This window comes from Prunus mume, linkage group LG5 (assembly GCF_029339155.1).
Source record: "Prunus mume cultivar Tortuosa linkage group LG5, ASM2933915v1, whole genome shotgun sequence".
Classification (NCBI taxonomy): Eukaryota; Viridiplantae; Streptophyta; class Magnoliopsida; order Rosales; family Rosaceae; genus Prunus; species Prunus mume.
Window position 1 is genome coordinate 16,894,095 of NC_142702.1, and position 18,682 is coordinate 16,912,776.

General features: G+C 37.7%; 3 protein-coding genes across 3 annotated transcripts; 1 reads left to right on the forward strand and 2 right to left on the reverse strand.

Annotated features, from left to right (window-relative positions):
- On the reverse strand, positions 1-2,567 carry LOC103331554 (zinc finger CCCH domain-containing protein 48-like). Its single transcript, XM_008234187.3, has 6 exons — positions 2,550-2,567; positions 1,637-2,086; positions 1,349-1,534; positions 1,158-1,259; positions 881-1,030; positions 1-715 (listed from the first exon to the last, which is right to left on the reverse strand). The coding sequence occupies exons 2-6, from the start codon at positions 2,081-2,083 to the stop codon at positions 287-289; spliced, it is 1,314 nt and encodes a 437-aa protein (XP_008232409.2). The 5' UTR covers positions 2,084-2,086; positions 2,550-2,567; the 3' UTR covers positions 1-286.
- A 2,403-nt stretch (positions 2,568-4,970) lies between these two features.
- Positions 4,971-9,618, forward strand: LOC103331561 (disease resistance protein RUN1-like). Its single transcript, XM_089051698.1, has 6 exons — positions 4,971-5,608; positions 5,983-7,081; positions 7,166-7,456; positions 7,585-8,409; positions 8,499-8,997; positions 9,123-9,618. Exons 1-6 carry the CDS (start codon positions 5,091-5,093, stop codon positions 9,335-9,337), a joined length of 3,447 nt encoding a protein of 1,148 aa, XP_088907824.1. The 5' UTR covers positions 4,971-5,090; the 3' UTR covers positions 9,338-9,618.
- A 5,976-nt stretch (positions 9,619-15,594) lies between these two features.
- Positions 15,595-18,325, reverse strand: LOC148917156 (zinc finger CCCH domain-containing protein 48-like). The gene is made up of 6 exons (XM_089051474.1): positions 18,184-18,325; positions 17,253-17,718; positions 16,965-17,150; positions 16,774-16,875; positions 16,497-16,646; positions 15,595-16,331 (listed from the first exon to the last, which is right to left on the reverse strand). The coding sequence occupies exons 2-6, from the start codon at positions 17,715-17,717 to the stop codon at positions 15,903-15,905; spliced, it is 1,332 nt and encodes a 443-aa protein (XP_088907600.1). The 5' UTR covers position 17,718; positions 18,184-18,325; the 3' UTR covers positions 15,595-15,902.
- Between the last annotated feature and the right edge of the window lie 357 nt (positions 18,326-18,682).

An 18,682-nucleotide genomic window follows, 5' to 3' on the forward strand; every position in this document is an offset into this window, starting at 1 on the left:
TTTATCATGAATTTAAATTCTCAATAATGAATCATTTTTCTGAATGAAAAATTTCACTGTACATTACAGAGTACGAACAAGCATCCGAGAGATCATGTATTAATAATTGATCCCTACATAAATGAACAAAACTAATCTGAATAACTGACTGGCTGTCAAAAATTTTGATACAGGATTGCTACAATTGTTCATTGATGCCTTCACGGCCACCATAGCAATGGCTCATGCAAACTGAAGGAAATGTTCTTGTCTAAAATATTCACGGAACTAGATGGAGTAAAGTAACTCATGAAGACTCCACTTTGACGGAGGGAGGATCCATCCACTTCCAAACAGAAAGGAGACCAGTTGCATCCCCACTGAAGAATAGTCCTCCAGGTCCTACCTCGACCGTCCGAACATCTTGTTTTGCAAATAATCTGCCTCTTTCAGTGAATGATGGCAGTTCATATATGCGGACAGAATTATCATTGCAAGAAGAAAGCAAGATTGGCTTGCTTTCTGCATCTGTCATTCCGGCAAGATCAAGAACACCCTGCTCTTCGTTGTGAGTGTAGATCACTTCCAAACAGCCTCCTTCAGTGGCAGCCCACACCTTTATCGTGTCGTCCAGTGAGCATGAGAGCAAGAACTGATCCCAGCAAAGAAGAGACATCACCGCACCAGAATGCCCATTTAGTGTCAGAACACCCTGCAAAGTATAAAGGTCCCACACCTGAAACAAAAAGAACATTACAGTAAATTACACGAGGAATTTGAATACAGAAGCACTCCATAATCAGATTATTGGAATAAATCATTTTGCTCCCTCTCCTGTATATAGAGGAGAGGACATATAGTAGAAACTGACAAAACTTGTTTGTAGATGCCACAAACTTACCTTAATTGTATGGTCCACAGAACCCGAGTAAAGCCTGTTGCGCCCAACAGTTAAACATACCACAGCACCAGTGTGGCCCTTCAGAGTTGCAGCAGTATAAAATGGCGGATTAGTTTCAGTGCTACCTTTCCACACACATATATCACCATTCTGCAATATTAAAAGAAACAGATAAATCAATTGAAAACGGTGCACTATGAATAAAAGGAGGAGCATATATCCTAAAATCCCAGCTACGCAATAATTAGGAAAGCTGCAGAATTGTTGGGCTCTTTACCTGTGTCCCGGCGAAAAGCATTTCATTACCAACCACCATAGCATGCACTTGGCCAACAGGTCCATCCAGGTTGAATTCAGAATTTGTCTCAGTATTCCAAACCTGCAACATCAAGCAAAATCAGCATACATATTGAAGTTGAACCAACCAAGCTACTAAAAGAAAGTGCTCCAGTTACAACAATGAAATACCTTAACAAGATTTGGTACACCAGCAAAAACCCATGGGCCCTCACTAATTAAAGAACCTGCTTCACCACCAAGATCAATCACACTGCCACATTCACCACTATGGCAGTCCCAAACTCTGGCTGTTCCATCTTTACTGGTTGAATAAAGCTTGTTAGTTCGTTCAGGAAGGGCAATACCAGTGACAGCCTGTTAACATAAATTTCACAATTATTATGATTGTCCAAACTCGGAAATAAAGAGGAACAGAACAAATTAAAAAAGAAAACATACTTCCAAAATTAAAAATACCTTCGTGTGCCCTTGGAGCTTTGCCAACATGGAGAACCCCTCACCACGGAACCAGTTATGCAAATACCGGCATCGATCACCTTTCACACAATTTCCATCTACCCAGAACTTGCAGACACTTTTCGGAGTAGGATTGCTTTTCTGGGCAGCATTGCTTTTCTGAGGAGCATTGCTTTCGTGAGGAGCATTGCTTTTCTGAGTAGCATTGCATGCATTGCCCTTTTCGGTGGCAGTTGCTTCCTTCGTCCAAACAAGAGTCGACTTCTTTGAAATTTGAGGGTTCATGGATGAAGGCGGTGCATCCGCGTGCAGGAAACGACAGAATTCCCTTGTGCACCTTCCAGCAGCCCAAAAGGCGCAAACAGTTTTTGAAGGTCCTCCTGCAGGTCGAGCATACACTGATCTTTCTGGTCTATTGGTGTGCCTCCTCACTACCTTAGTGGCCATTCTCTAAACACAAATTTTGAAACCAATAAGAAATCGCAGAGAGACGGCTTCGAAGATCACCTCCTCAAACAGAATTTCAATATTTGATCGATCTTCAGAAAACCCTAAAAATATACGAAACCCGATAAGCCTTGAAATCCAAATCGACGTACGATCACCCTCTAAGAATCGAGAAACTAGCAAGGGCGGATTCTTCAAATCCTTTAAATCAATTCGAAAACTTTTCAAACTAGCCAGTCGCCGATCCCAAGGCGTATCCTAAACAACAATAAAAATAACCCTAAAATCGAAACCCTAGATATCCAGTTTGAGCGAGCATCAAACCCATAACCAAAAACCATTATCCTCAAGATATACGCGTTCCGCGAAAAAAATAGCCTCTTGGGTATCAATTAACGGTCGAAAACGAACAAAACTCTAGAAGGAACAATGCGATTGCAGAGACGCGTGAAGAGAAGAAGCAAACCTGATCGATTCGATTGGGCGAGAGCTTTGAGCTTTGAAGCTATTCGATTATCGTCTGGACTGATTTCGAAGCACAGTCAATCCAAATGGACGAACGATCAATGAGAAAGAAAACGATCACGGAGAAAGAAAGAAAATGCCTTTTGCTTTCGTTGCGATTGAAACCCTAACTGTAAGCGAAACTTTGATCACTCTGGCCTGAAGCTGATCTTCTATGTGTGTATATATAGTCGGCGTAGGCTGGATACTTTCCAACTGGCGCCAGGAATGAAGTACTGCGTTCGTTAGACGCGGTGATCGAAGAACTGATCGTGACCGTCCGATATGAAGCAACTATTCCTGATCGTGACCGTCCGTTAGATCTAATCTATTTTTGTCGTTTTCTCTTTATTTATTTTTAAACCAACCTAGCTTTCGGACCAAAAAAAAACCTAACTAACTTTTTATCAAAAGCAATTTCTTTGTTTGAAATTATGTTACTAAAACATTTTCACCCACGCGTCTGGAAAATCATAAAGAAAAAATATAGTGGATCAGCATGTTTAATGAAATAAAAATATTTAAACTTAAGGACTTTGAAGGCTTATTTGGATCGGGAGAGCTCATATAGAAGCCAACGAAGTCTAATCCTGTGAAAAAAGAGTTTGATTTGCATACAAGTGGTCTCAGATTCAAACCTCTCTGAAACCTCGATAATGTTTGAATACCCCTCCCCTTCCCAACTTTCGAAAAAAAAAACTAAGATATAGAAATTTAGATAACATTACAAGATCCATTATATGTAGACCCACATTGAAAGATACATCTTACGTTTCAATTGCCAAAATGAAGTTCTTTGCATTTCATAGATTTTATCTCTGTATGTTGGTTGTCAAATTCAAATGCACCCTTAATTTTCATTTATTATTTTGATAATAGTCTATGTCTAACCAGATGTTCACTTCGTTAAATGAGGTCTTAAATTTGAATCCCTTGAATTAACAAATCTCGCCCCCTTCATGCAAGTGCCAAGCGTGGCAGCTATCTCATATTGGATTTCTTTTACCTCCTTTAATGAAAATTCTTATTGACCAAAAAAAAAAACAAACAAGAAGATTGGATTTCTTTTACGAAAACAGCCTACAATCTTAGATTGTGTTTGAATCCCTCGAATGACATAGAGTGGAAGGGGTAAGTAAATTCAAAATTTATGAAAACATACACCATTTTGAAGACAATGTTCAAGACCAAAGAATTGCATTTATAATGAATTTAAATTCTCAATAATGAATCATTTTTCAGATTGAAAATTTTCACTGTACATTAATAGTGTAAGAACAAACATCACAGAGGGATCATGTATTAAAAATTGATCCCACAGAAATGAACACAACTAATTTGAATGCAGGATTACTACATTTGTTCATTGATGCTTCACGGCCACCATGGCACGGCTATACTGTTTCTTTTTTGAAAAATTAAAAACTAGTATAGCCGATCGGCTATACTATTTCATTTTTAGAAAATTAGCAAACAACCGAGTATAGCCGAACGGCTAACATATTTCAGTGTGAACAAGCATAAGTTTATTAAGCTAAGATCCAAGTTGTTCCAGAAAAATGTAGGGTTATTGTTAGAGTAGCAAATTGCTTCACATGGAGAGGAGACACAACAATTTTCACAGACGAGGAGCTAGAGATGACGGCTAGATTTGTATTGAAAACAATGAAAAAAACTGACCTTTCCGTTGCGTCTTGCATTAGTGTAAGGAACGCTGCCTATGGACAAGAATGATTTTCCAAAATCCTATCCTCTTACTGTGATGTCTCAGATGTGTTTCAGCTATTCTCCGGCGAGGAATTCAAGTTTCCTCTCATAGTTGAAAACCCCAGGCATGAGGAAGGAATTAGATTGATATTATGATATCAAAAGGCACACATTGCCGACCCCATTAATGTGGTATACGCAGCCATAATAATTTCCCATGATAACTAGCAAAGCCAAGAGTTCACTCTTTGTCTGCTCAAAGTCCACTGCCGAATTTCGTCTGCCAAGTGTAGCGTTCTGAATGTGCCAAATGGAAGCAACCGATTGGTCCAACCAATCCATGACATGGACATTAACAAAAAAATGTCACAACCTAGCTAGCTTGCAAAACAAAGTGTGAATCTAAAGCTGAATATGTAAACAGGAACAAGGAAAACACATAATAACACCCAGATCAAAATTGAATATGTAAAAAGAACAAGAAGTAATTATTAAGCCAAGCCAAGTCTCATCACCAAATCCATTCCAAAGGCAATTGGCAATAAAAAAAAGGAAATTGAGAAAAGTGAAACGACTGGTAAAGGTCACAGAGTGAAAGGAGGACATTGAAGATTAAGGGACACTCTGTTTCTGTCGTCTACGTTAGCCTAATCGCTTTTCAAGTAAGTCAATGGAGTTATGGGTAGGCTGTCTTTTCATTCATTGAATTCTGCAATTCATCATAACAAGCTTGGCTTTCGATGAGACACCAGCAAACGCTAGTTTGTTTCTTGACCACTTCAAGTCGTCGATATCCATGGCTCTTGTGAGAGCAGCCGATCCACAAACCTCCTCTGTTTCCAGTACTTCTGGATATTATCGTTATCACGTGTTCCTGAGTTTCAGAGGCCAAGACACTCGCAAGACTTTCACTGACCACCTCTACACGGCCCTTGTCAACGCCGGATTTCGCACTTTCCGAGACTACGATGAAGTCGAGAGAGGAGAAGGTATCAAGCCCGAACTGCAGAAAGCAATCAAACACTCACGAACTTCTGTCATTGTGTTCTCGAAAGACTACGCGTCATCCAGATGGTGCCTTGACGAGCTGGTGATGATCCTTGAACGCAAGAGGAAGACCTCAGATGACCATGTCGTTTTGCCTGTCTTCTACGATGTGTATCCATCCCATGTAAAGAAGCAGACAGGAAGTCTTGCAAAGGCATTTGCTAGACACCAAAAAACTCAACCACTGCCGAAGGTGAAGGCATGGAGAGAGGCACTTGCAGAGGTTGCAGATCTGGCAGGGATGGTCTTGCAAAATCAAGCTCATGGGTAATTTCATTCCTACTACCAACTGAATTAGTTTCTTTATTTGGTTCAAAATTTTGATAGATTCTGTCCTTTCAAATAAAATAAAATAAAAATTATTGATAAAAACACATTCACAAAAACACTCAAGACACCCTCAGCAATCCAGATTCTTCTAAAGGCATCCGGGACTGAGATGCAAAGACAGAGAAAGACCTATTATCCAGCTGTTATTGCAAACATAGTTTTAAGTTCTATCTAACTCTTTCAGCACTCATCTGTCATATATTTGTACCTTCTAACTTTCTGAACTTATTTCCATGGTATTTTATAACTTAAGTATATGAAATCATGCATGCATGTTTGAATTCTCTTTCATTTTTATTGCAATTTTTTAGGTACGAGTCGAAGTTCATCAAGAAAATAGTTAAAGTGATTGGAGACAAACTAAGTCGCACACCATTGAGTGTTGCTCCCAATTTGGTTGGAATGTATTCTCGAGTCGAAAGAATTAATTTCTGGTTACAACGGAGGTCAACTGATGTTGGCATACTTGTAATCTATGGGATGAGTGGAATAGGGAAAACAACCATCGCAAAGACTGTTTACAATTCGAACTTTAGAATATTTGAAGGAAGCAGCTTCCTTGAAAATATCAAAGAAGTTTCAGATCAACCCAATGGCTTAGTTCAAATACAAACACAACTTCTTTCTGATATTTTGAATGGGAGAAAAATGAAAATAAGCAATGTTAGTGAGGGATTAATTAAGATTGAAGATGCAATAAGCTCTAAAAGGGTTCTTCTTGTTCTCGATGATGTGGATCATCTGGACCAATTAGATGCAGTACTTCAAGTGAAAGATCGATTTTATCCAGGTAGTAAAATCATCATAACAACTAGGCGTGCAAGATTGTTAAAGGCTCATCAAATTACTGAGGTGTATGCAGTTGGAACTTTGACTCAAAAAGAATCATTGGAGCTCTTCAGTTGGCACGCTTTTGGCCAAGACCATCCTGTTGAAGATTACATAGAATATTCAGAGAAGCTAGTCGATCATTGCGGAGGACTTCCATTAGCTCTCAAAGTTTTAGGTTCTTCTTTGTTGGGGGAAAGTGTATGTCTATGGAAAAGTGCATTGGAGAAGTTAGAAGTTATTCCAAATGGTGAAATAATAAATAAACTAAGAGTAAGCTATGACTCTTTGCAAGATGACCATGACCAAAAATTATTCCTCCACATTGCTTGTTTCTTTATCGGAATGGACAAAGATTACATTGCTAAAATACTAGATGGATGTGATTTCTATACAATTGTTGGCATTCAAAATCTCATCGATAGATGTTTGGTGATTATTGATGGATGGGACAAGGTGCGGATGCACGACCTGATTCGTGGAATGGGAAGAGAAATTGTTCGCCTAGAATCAAAGGAGCCCTGGAAGCGTAGTAGAGTATGGCATCATAAGGACTCTTTCAAAATATTGAAGGAAAAGAATGTAAGAAATATGCGTTATTTTGTACACATTTTTGTTTTTCCTCTTCTAAAAACTTTCCAAATGTTTTTTCCTTTTCTTTTGTAGGGTACGGAAACAATTGAAGGTCTTGTCCTGGACATGCACATGTGCCCTACTATAAACTCAAATGAGAAAGTCTTGGAAACCAATGCATTTTCACGGATGCAGGAACTAAAACTACTCCATCTTAGTCATGTAAAACTCCGCGGATGTTACGCAAAATTTTGTAGTGGACTAAGATGGTTGTGTTGGCTTGAATTTCCTTTAGATTCTATACCCGTCGATTTTCCGTTGGGAAGCATTATTGTTCTTGAAATGCAATACAGCGGTCTGAGACAAGTATTCAAGGGAACAAAAGTATGTCACTCTCTACCCTTTTCAATTTCTTTTTCATTTTCATTAGGCTTTTAGTTTGATAAGAAATTATATATTTGTAAAAATTAACTCCCCACATTGTTTTCTTCTGTACATTTTTTCCTCTACAGTATCTTCCGTCCTTGAAGACCCTTGATCTCAGCCATTCTCATTCCCTTACAGAAACCATTGAATTCTCATATTGCCCAAATCTAGAGAAATTGGTTCTAGTAGACTGCACGAGCCTGATTTATGTCCATGGATCCATTGGAAACCTAGAGAGACTTATTTACTTGAATATGAAAGATTGCAAAAAGATTAGGTTGCTTCCCAAGAACATTTGTATGCTAAAATCACTTAAAACATTTATTATATCTGGTTGCTCAAATCTAAAGGAGTTATCAATTGAGATGTTGAGGAACATGGACTCGTTAAAAGTGCTTGAGACAGATGGAATTCCGATAAGTGAATTATGGCTAGAAAGAAGTTTGAGTATCTTGTGTTCTTTACCATGCTCTTTAGTAGAATTAAGTCTTTGGGGGTGCAATCTTTCGGATGATGCCTTTCCTATGGATTTTAGTAATATGTCGTCATTGCAAAGATTAAATCTAGGGAATAATCCAATTTGTAGCCTACCAAATTGTATCAAAGGATTAGCGAGGCTCGATAAACTCTCTTTTTCCATGTGTACGAGTCTCAAATCACTTCTGGGGTTACCAAAAGTAAAGAACTTGGATATTGTAGATTGCATTTCATTGGAGAAAATGACATTTCAATCCCGTCACTTAAAGTCAACCACATTATTTAGTCGCAACAACATAGTTGAGTGGCATCACAAGTACAAGTTACTAGCCATTGAATGTATAGATGTAGAAAGTACCAACGTCTTTGGATTGTGCAACTTGTTGGAATCAATGGCACCCATTTTACAAAAGGATGATCCAATTCCCGTCCAGGTGTGCGCTCTCTCTCTCTCTCTCTCTCTCTCTCATATGATCACAGGAAAGAGTTGACTAATATTGTCAGTTCTATTGCATATATATAGGGACTGTACGAATGTGGTATATTCAGCACATTTTTTGGTGGGAATGAGGTTCCAGGCCAATTCAGCCATAAAAGCAGAGGGTCCTCAATATCTTTTACTGTGCCATTACTCGATAATCACAGAACTCGAGGCTTGATTGTTTTTGTTGTCTATTCGAATGCTGGCTATGATTCTCCTATTATCCAACACAATTGTTTGCCACATGTAAGAGTCAAAAATAAGAGCAAGGGTCTGAGGGGGGCGTATTGCCCACAACACTACGGTATTCCAGGTGAAGGAGAAGACATGATATGGTTAAGCCACTGGAATTTGTCTGATCAGTTAGAAGGTGGCGATGAAGTGGTTGTTTCTGTAATTATGAAATCTGGGCTTCTGGTTAAGGAGTTGGGCATCCGACTTGTGCAGGTGCAAGAGAATCATAATATGAGGAGAATTTCTACAGATTCTTCTTATGATCCAGTATCGTTCAATACGATCCTTGGGGACTCTGATGAAGAAGGTAAGGCAGGTGTAATGTTTTATTGACGCGTTTCATTATTTTACTCCAACTATTTCCAAATATAAAATAAAATAAAGCAAAATAATAAATGAATCTATATTTTGTCATGTATATATGTTTTCCAGAGGAGGTTTTCTCTCGTTTTGTATGTTTACCAGACGAAGAAGAAGAGCAACAGGATGATATCACAGTTACAACCACCACAGGCAGCAATAACTCCGGCGTCCTCCGTGGCTGTAAGGTGCTCGTCACCGCAGCTTGCTTCTTTCTCACCCTTTCTCTAATCACTCGGTCTTCTCTCTCAGGCAGAAAGAAGGGGCCGTCCACAAGCCCTGGATGAATTTTTTGTACATCTCAACAGCAGACTATTTGTTTTTGCATACATCCAATGTCATTTCGTAGCATCAAATGCATCTTCTTCGGAGATATTTTTATCGACCCCATTTGTTCAGTTTTAACATATCATTGGGCTGGAAAACTGTAGTGGCCCAACCCAGATTGTGAGATTAGCATCTGCATCTGCTCTGTTGATATATTTTGTGACTTTTTTTTTTCTTTTTTTTTTTTTCTTTCAGACCTTATTTTCTTCCGTAAGCGTTGGTTACTTCGCCCTCTCCTTCATCTTTCCCTGTCTTCTAACTGTTTCTCACTTTTTTATTTTATACAAATGTTTTCTTTACGGGATCTTTCAATAGCAACCTAACAATTCTTCTTCTTGTTTCTGAGATCTATTTTCTCTGCAAAGTCAATTCTCTCATTTGGCTAATTCTTTCTTTGAAGTCTCCTAATTAATTTCAGTTTTTAATTGTCCAAAATTGACATAAATAGGATGGGTGAAGTTCTAGGCTTCTTTCTTTTTCTTGGTTCATAATTTATCCCAGTAATTTTGTTCAATGACAGCTTTTGTTTTTTTTTTTGGGTCAATTTTATTCAGTGGTTTTTTTTTTGGGTTGTTGTTGTTTTTGCTAAGAGAGGGAAAAAAATGGTATAAAACTTTCTTCAATTTTGGTTTAGGGAAAGTAAAGAAAAAACAAAATACCTGAAAGAGCTTTGCAACAGAGTTTTTATTCGAAAGGCATTTGATGTAAACTTAGAACTATAACAGAAGGGAAAATGAAGGAGATATAATCTGTAAACGGGTCTAAGTTGGGTATTTTAAATTGTGAAAGGTTTTAGCACGTTAAATCTAACTTAACATAATATCATCTAGTAAGAGCATCTCCAGTAGGGAGTTGTATAATAAGATGTATGTTAAATATATACCATTTGTGATCGGAATCACCTTCAATGGGCAGGTGTAAATGATTGTAAATTTGCATCACAACCGTGATATGCAAATTTAGATAAACATGTGCATCCTTTTTTACATCTCCTACAGGCGAGGCCTACATGAGAAAATGTGAGAAAATGTGGACAAATGTGAGCAAAAAGGCTTAAAGTAAACCTACTTGCCCAAGACGCAGCTAGAGTAGTTGCTAGACAAAACTTCATACTTAATTTGTAGCCGCATAAAATAAAATAATTCATTATTGCTGATTATGCTTCTACAGTGAAACTCATAATTAATCAATTAATTAATAAGTAATATATATATATATATAGTGTCTTGTTCTTCTGATAATTTTTCTGTGGATGAAATCATATTTTCTCCAAATTTAAATATTTTTAGGTCTATTTGTTTGAAAAAATAAAATAAACTTAACAGACACAAAATTAATTTTATAAAGTTAACACTAAATAAAAATTTAACAGAAAAACGAATTAAGACAAAACAAATCAATTATACATCTTTAGATTTACATGTTCCTTATTGGAGCAAAAACCACATTTACAACCCCCGAAGGTGTAAGGGGATGTAAAAGTGACTTTACACACCCGAAAATACACCCCTCACTGTTTAAAATTCTTGCTTTGAAATATTTACGGTTGTGCCACTACACTTCCATTGACCGTAACTTCTCCCTTAAAATTCCGATTTGGGCCCACTACGTGTCAACGAACTCATATCGACGAGCTCTACACTATGGTGTCACTCAAATCCCAAAAATCGTTTCGCATCAAAAAATGACTATCGTGATCTTACTCCGAGGATAAAATTGTAATTTCACAATTAAATATATTAAATATATGGTTAAAATTGGGTCGGGGTGTCACAGAGTAAAGCCACACTGCTATGCTATTCTTTAAATTTTTTTGGTAAAATGGAGTATAGAGATGCATAATCATTTCCCATGATAACTAGCAAAGCCAAGACATTGTTCATTCTTTGTCTGCTAAAAGTCCACTGCCTAATTCCGTTGGCCAAATGTAGCGTTTCAAATGCGCCAAATGGAAGCAACCGATTGGTCCAACCAATCCATGACATGGACATTAACAAAAAATGTCACAACCTAGCTAGCTTGCAAAGCAAAGTGTGAATCTAAAGCCTTTTGTGGTTGTGGAGGTTCCTGGCTTATAAGCCAATAGCTGTTTGTTTAGCGGTCTCATGTATCATTGTTTCTTGATTATCTATTGTAGGTTGGAGGTAGATCTTGCTCATCAATGTACTCTGCTGGCCGTGGTGTGGGTGGAAGCAGTTATATGGGTTCAGGCGGTTCTGGCTCGTACTACTGAGGTAATTGTGTTATTCATGTTTTATTAAGTCAGTGATGCATGCTTGAGTATGAGCCCAAGGTGCCCAAAGCATTACTATTTTTTCCTCTAGAGATTTATGTTTTTCGAAGGCACGGCTTCTCTTCTTTTGCACTAAAAGGTCACGGGTGAAAACAGAGCAATATGGTTACAAGTGAATTTGTCTACGGAACAGATCTGACATGAGCAAGAGGACTGTAGGATGTGGACTGTATGAAGCTTTTACATTATGATGCCTACAGTTATGGACAGAGAGAATTTCCCTAAGAGCCTATGTATGTGATGAGAATCTTTCATTGTATATAATAGGGTGGTGGTTGTGGTTCAAGCCATCTTGGCTATCCACAGATTGGATGCTATGTCAGGCTGTAGTTATTTCGCTGCAAGGATACTCAAGCTAATTTATCTCCTATAAGAACTTCACCTGATGGAAAGCTTGGAGTCATGCTGCATCCTTTGTTCTTATGAATAGTAGATTATAACAAGAGAAGGAGCAAAGCATTGACAAACACACACCTAAATAAAAAACGATAAGCCCATTTCTCGCTCCAGAACACGCTAAATATTATTGTCACAGGGGGAACTGCACTGATTATTCTCCAAGAATCCAACCTAAGGCTGTAAACCTCGACACAGACGCCATCCAAAAACCTTCCAATTCTCACAACTTTGTAGTCATTTCCACCAACATCGAGGCCAAACCCAAGAGAGACGGTAGCGACGCTGCGGTAACGATACTTGCCACAAATGAGACCTTTGGGTAGTCTCTTGAACTTCCTGATTGATGGATTCCATAAATATGTACTCTCCATAGTAGTATCAGATATACAAAGCAATCCATTGCAGGAACCATAAACGTAGAAAGAGGAACCACTCTTATGCCTAGGAAGATCCAAGTCCAAACACTTAGCATATGTTTCGGGACAAAAGACTGACAAGCAATCTGGATTGCCAGAGTGCATAAGTAAATAATCACAACCACTTTTCATGGCTGTCCTTTCGAGATGGGCGCTTATGAAACTTGGGCTGCTAATTAAAGCATGCCAAGACTTGCAAACACATCTGAACTTCAACAGAGATTTTACAGGCAATTTTGCAATGATGTCTAACAAGATTTCATGGGGTATGTCTTTGGGGCTAACCATGTTAAAAACTAAAATACATATACAGAATTCAACTGACAAGACCAGGAAACTACAAGCTGCTGTCCAGCAACCCAAACAGTCCCAAAATAGAGAGAATAGAAGGACAAAGCAATATAATTGAAGTTGGAACGACGATAATTGAGTTCTAGGGCAAAAATCCCAAAGAAACTGAGTCTCTTTATAGCCTTTTTACACTAGAGTACATCAGCTTATTAAGAAGACCTAATTGACAAAGGAAATTAAATACCATTACAGGAAATTAAACCGAATCCTAATTGGAATAAGAGAAGTAATATAAAAAAAAGCTAATAATTTAAAATAACTAGAATCCTAGTCCAACTGACCAACGGGCTCATGTACTCTTGGGAAGCCCTGTCTAGTGACTTGTTGGGTAATCTATATGAAGTTCATGGCTCATAAATTTTCTTATTCGCCATGTAAGTGGCAAAAGGCCAACAAACACAAACCTAAATGAAAAAAAGGAGTTTTTGTTTTGTTTTTGTTTTTGTTTTTGTTGGTGTAATGGAATATTAAATTTTTTATATGAACAATTAAATAAAAAAATAAATTGTTAAAAGGATGAAGACAGAACTACCAAAAACATGAAATATTCCCTTCTCAAAAGAAAATAAATAAATAAAATGAGATAGTCCTCAAACACATTTATAATGACACCAAACAGAACTCACAAATCAGTTGAGTAAATTAGAATCTCACTGCAGACAACAACAAAAAAAAAAAAAAAAAAAAAAAAGAAGGCTACTTGCTTTTTCTAATTTTGTTTTTAAAAAATAGTATATCCGAGCGGCATTGCTCTGCTCTTTTTTTGTCCTAATAAATAGTATAGCCGGTCGGCCATACTCGTTTATAATTTTTTTTAAAGAAATAGTATAGCCGTTCGGCTATAATAAGGTTTTAGAATTTTTTTTCGAAAATAAATGCTATAGCCGTGCGGCTATATTCGGTTCAATTTTTTTTTAAAAAGAAATAGTATACAGCGATCTATACTCGGTTTTTAGAATTTTTTATATAAAAGAAATAGTATTGCCGGTCGGCTATACTCAGTTTTTTAATTTTTTAAAAGATATAGTACACAATGCGGCTATACTCAGTTTTTCCCATTTGTTAAAAAGAATTAGTATACTATGCGGCTCTACTTGCTTTCCTAATATCTTTTTAAAAAAATTCAAAAAATCGAGTATAGCCGATCGGCTATACTACTTCTTTTAAAAACAAATTAAAAAAACCAAGTAGTGCCGCGCTATACTATTTAATAAAAAAAAAAATTATGAAAAAGGGACCCTCCTAGGTGCATTAGTTTATACTCTATAGATATTTATTTGATATAGCCGTGAGGGTATACGAATAAAATCTATACATATTTTATTCGGCAAAATTTTGGCAAATTACAACTTATAAGTTCGGTCACTATATAATATGTGACAATTATGTGTATAATACATGAATTTCCTATGTATTATTGAAAATTTTCTAAAAAATACATGTTTTAAACCTGAAATATTAGGTACATACAGGTTCAATACGAGTATTGTACTTTTGCTTTTTTGAAAAACGTGAATTTTACGGATTCTTTAACACGTGTACAAAACACGGATTTATTATTGATATAGATTCTTTAACACGTACATGTATAATACAATATTAAACGGGAAATTGCTAAATTCTTTATAAGAGTAATAACTCTGGAAAAGTAAAAAATCAAAAAAGGACAATAGAGACTCGGATAATGGCCTAATAGTAATAGATAATGTTCTAAACTACTCTTATTGATAAACAAAAATCGGAGAAAAAATATAAAAGAAAAAGAGGATCATAGTATGTATATAAAGAGTATAGCAGCTCGACTATACTATTTATTTATTAAAAAAAAAATTTAAAAAGAGCTATGCGGCTATCCTATTTCTTTTTGAAAAATTAGGGGGAAAACCGGGCATAGCCGTGCGGCTATAGTATTTCTTTTAGAACAAATAGCAGAAGAGGCTCAGTCTTTGAAAGAAGGTCTAGATAAGTATAATTTGAGGAATCAGAAGAGGGCCCAAGAAGCCAGAGAGAGGGCAGAGTTGCTTGGAAGAGCTGTACGCAACTCCCAACCCTTTTACTTTTTGTTTACTACCTCATTCTGATGTATGCCTTTGTTTAATATGCCTTTGTCTTATGATATAGAATGGGGAGGGTGCTCATGTTTTGAGAATCTTTGAACTTTGATGATGAGGCACAAGCAAGGGCGTCAGTTGGTAGTTCTTCTCGCATGCTTGAAGAAGCCAGTGCTACTGGAGAAAGTATTCTTAGGAAATATGCAGAACGATACATCTTACATTTCAATTGCCAAGAGAATTGTATATGGTTGTCTGGTTGAAGATGAAGTTGAAAGATACATCTTACGTTTCAATTGCCAAAATGATGTTCTTTGAATTTGATAAATTTTATCTGTGTATATGGTTGTCAAATTCAAATGGACCCTTCATTTTTATTTATTATTTTGGTAATAGTCTGTCTAACCATTTTTTCACTTCGTTAGATGGGTCCTAACTCGAAAAGCATGGCAGCTATTAGATTGAATTTCTTTTATGGGAACATTTTTGCTCACCACTTTAACCAAGGTGTAATCTCACTCCATGGGCATAACCACGGTTAAGCTCATCATGGACACATGTCAAATACTGAGTATACCCTGAGTTATAGTGATGAGCAAAAATATTGATTTCTTTTATATATATTAATTCTGCTCGGACTCTCATACATTTGATAATCCACAATGTAAATTCAAAACTAATATAAACAGACACCATTATGAAGACAGTTCAAATCCAAAGAATTTTGCATTTATCATGAATTTAAATTCTCAATAATGAATCATTTTTCTGAATGAAAAATTTCACTGTACATTACAGTGTACGAACAAGCATCCTAGAGATCATGTATTAATAATTGATCCCTACATAAATGAACAAAACAAATCTGAATAACTGACTGGCTGTCAAAAATTTAGATACAGGATTGCTACAATTGTTCATTGATGCCATCACGGCCACCATAGCAATGGCTCATGCAAACTGAAGGAAATGTTCTTGTCTAAAATATTCACGGAACTAGATGGAGTAAAGTAACTCATGAAGACTCCACTTTGACCGCAGGAGGATCCATCCACTTCCAAACAGAAAGGAGACCAGTTGCATCCCCACTGAAGAATAGTCCTCCAGGTCCTACCTCGACCGTCCGAACTTCTTGTTTTGCAAATAATCTGCCTCTTTCAGTGAATGATGGCAGTTCATATATGCGGACAGAATTATCATTGCAAGAAGAAAGCAAGATTGGCTTGCTTTCTGCATCTGTCATTCCGGCAAGATCAAGAACACCCTGCTCTTCGTTGTGAGTGTAGGTCACTTCCAAACCACCTCCTTCAGTGGCAGCCCACACCTTTATCGTGTTGTCCAGTGAGCATGAGAGCAAGAACTGATCCCAGCAAAGAAGAGACATCACCGCACCAGAATGCCCATTTAGTGTCAGAACACCCTGCAAAGTATAAAGGTCCCACACCTGAAACAAAAAGAACATTACAGTAAATTACAAGAGGAATTTGAATACAGAAGCACTCCATAATCAGATTATTGGAATAAATCATTTTGCTCCCTCTCTTGTAAATAGAGGAGAGGACATATAGTAGAAACTGACAAGACTTGTTTGTAGATGCCACAAACTTACCTTAATTGTATGGTCCACAGAACCCGAGTAAAGCCTGTTGCGCCCAACAGTTAAACATACCACAGCACCAGTGTGGCCCTTCAGAGTTGCAGCAGGATAAAATGGCGGATTAGTTTCAATGCTACCTTTCCACACACATATATCACCATTCTGCAATATTAAAAGAAAGAGATAAATCAATTGAAAATGGTGCACTATGAATACAAGGAGGAACATATATCCTAAAATCCCAGCTACGCAATAATTAGGAAAGCTGCAGAATTGTCAGGCTCTTTACCTGTGTCCCGGCGAAAAGCATTTCATTACCAACCACCATAGCATGCATTTGGCCAACAGGTCCATCCAGGTTGAATTCAGAATTTGTCTCAGTATTCCAAACCTGCAACATCAAGCAAAATCAGCATACATATTGAAGTTGAACCAACCAAGCTACTAAAAGAAAGTGATCCAGTTACAACAATGAAATACCTTAACAAGATTTGGTACACCAGCAAAAACCCATGGGCCCTCACTAATTAAAGAACCTGCTTCACCACCAAGATCAATCACACTGCCACATTCACCAGTATGGCAGTCCCAAACTCTGGCTGTTCCATCTTTACTGGTTGAATAAAGCTTGTTAGTTCGTTCAGGAAGGGCAATACCAGTGACAGCCTGTTAACATAAATTTCACAATTATTATGATTGTCCAAACTCGGAAATAAAGAGGAACAGAACAAATTAAAAAAGAAAACATACTTCCAAAATGAAAAATACCTTCGTGTGCCCTTGGAGCTTTGCCAACATTGAGAACCCCTCACCACGGAACCAGTTATGCAAATACCGGCATCGATCACCTTTCACACAATTTCCATCTACCCAGAACTTGCAGACACTTTTCGGAGTAGGATTGCTTTTCTGGGCAGCATTGCTTTTCTGAGGAGCATTGCTTTCGTGAGGAGCATTGATTTTCTGAGGAGCATTGATTTTCTGAGTAGCATTGCATGCATTGCCCTTTCCGGTGGCAGTTGCTTCCTTCGTCCAAACAAGAGACGACTTCTTTGAAATTTGAGGGTTCATGGATGAAGGCGGTGCATCCGCGTGAAGGAAACGACAGAATTCCCTTGTGCACCTTCCAGCAGCCCAAAAGGCGCAAACAGTTTTTGAAGGTCCTCCTGCGGGTCGAGCATACACTGATCTTTCTGGTCTATTGGTGTGCCTCCTCACTACCTTAGTGGCCATACTATAAACACAAATTTTGAAACCAATAAGAAATCGCAGAGAGACAGCTTCGAAGATCACCCCCTCAAACAGAATTTCAATATTTGATCGATCTTCAGAAAACCCTAAAAATATACGAAACCCAATAAGCCTTGAAATCCAAATCGACGTACGATCACCCTCTAAGAATCGAGAAACTAGCAAGGGTGGATTCTTCAAATCCTTTAAATCAATTCGAAAACTTTTCAAACTAGCCAGTCGCCGATCCCAAGGCGTATCCTAAACAACAATAAAAGTAACCCTAAAATCGAAACCCTAGATATCCAGCTTGAGCGAGCATCAAACCCATAACCAAAAACCATTATCCTCAAGAAATACGCGTTCGGCGAAAAAAATAGCCTCTTGGGTATCAATTAACGGTCGAAAACGAACAAAACCCTAGAAGGAACAATGCGATTGCAGAGACGCGTGAAGAGAAGAAGCAAACCTGATCGATTCGATTGGGCGAGAGCTTTGAGCTTTGAAGCTATTCGATTATCGTCTGGACTGATTTCGACGCACAATCAATCCAAATGGACGAACGATCAAAGAGAGAGAAAACGATCACGGAGAAAGAAAGAAAATGCCTTTTGCTTTCGTTGCGATTGAAACCCTAACTGTAAGCGAAACGTTGATCACTCTGGCCTGAAGCTGATCTTCTATGTGTGTATATATAGTTGGCGTAGGCTGGAGACTTTCCAACTGGCGCCAGGGAAGAAGTATTGCGTTCGTTAGACGCGGTGATAGCAAAACTGATCGTGACCGTCCGATATGAAGCAACTGTTCCTGATCGTGACCGTCCGTTAGATCTAATCTATTTTTGTCGTTTTCTCTTTATTTATTTTTATACCAACCTAGCTTTCGGACGAAAAAAAACCTAACTAACTTTTTATCGAAGGCAATTTCTTTTTTTGAAATTATGTTACTATAGCATTTTCACCCATGCC

Excerpts from the sequence above, each read along its gene's own strand:
- LOC103331554 (XM_008234187.3), bottom strand. The coding sequence starts at position 2,083 with ATGGCCACTAAGGTAGTGAGGAGGCACACCAATAGACCAGAAAGATCA. Across the intron at positions 1,535-1,636 it reads AGCTCCAAGGGCACACGAAG|GCTGTCACTGGTATTGCCCT; the intron begins GTATTTTTAATT and ends TTATGTTAACAG. Across the intron at positions 716-880 it reads CTGTGGACCATACAATTAAG|GTGTGGGACCTTTATACTTT; the intron begins GTAAGTTTGTGG and ends TTTTTGTTTCAG.
- LOC103331561 (XM_089051698.1), top strand. The coding sequence starts at position 5,091 with ATGGCTCTTGTGAGAGCAGCCGATCCACAAACCTCCTCTGTTTCCAGT. Across the intron at positions 5,609-5,982 it reads TTGCAAAATCAAGCTCATGG|GTACGAGTCGAAGTTCATCA; the intron begins GTAATTTCATTC and ends GCAATTTTTTAG. Across the intron at positions 7,082-7,165 it reads AAATATTGAAGGAAAAGAAT|GGTACGGAAACAATTGAAGG; the intron begins GTAAGAAATATG and ends TTTCTTTTGTAG.
- LOC148917156 (XM_089051474.1), bottom strand. The coding sequence starts at position 17,717 with ATGGCCACTAAGGTAGTGAGGAGGCACACCAATAGACCAGAAAGATCA. Across the intron at positions 16,647-16,773 it reads TGCTTTTCGCCGGGACACAG|AATGGTGATATATGTGTGTG; the intron begins GTAAAGAGCCTG and ends TTAATATTGCAG. Across the intron at positions 16,332-16,496 it reads CTGTGGACCATACAATTAAG|GTGTGGGACCTTTATACTTT; the intron begins GTAAGTTTGTGG and ends TTTTTGTTTCAG.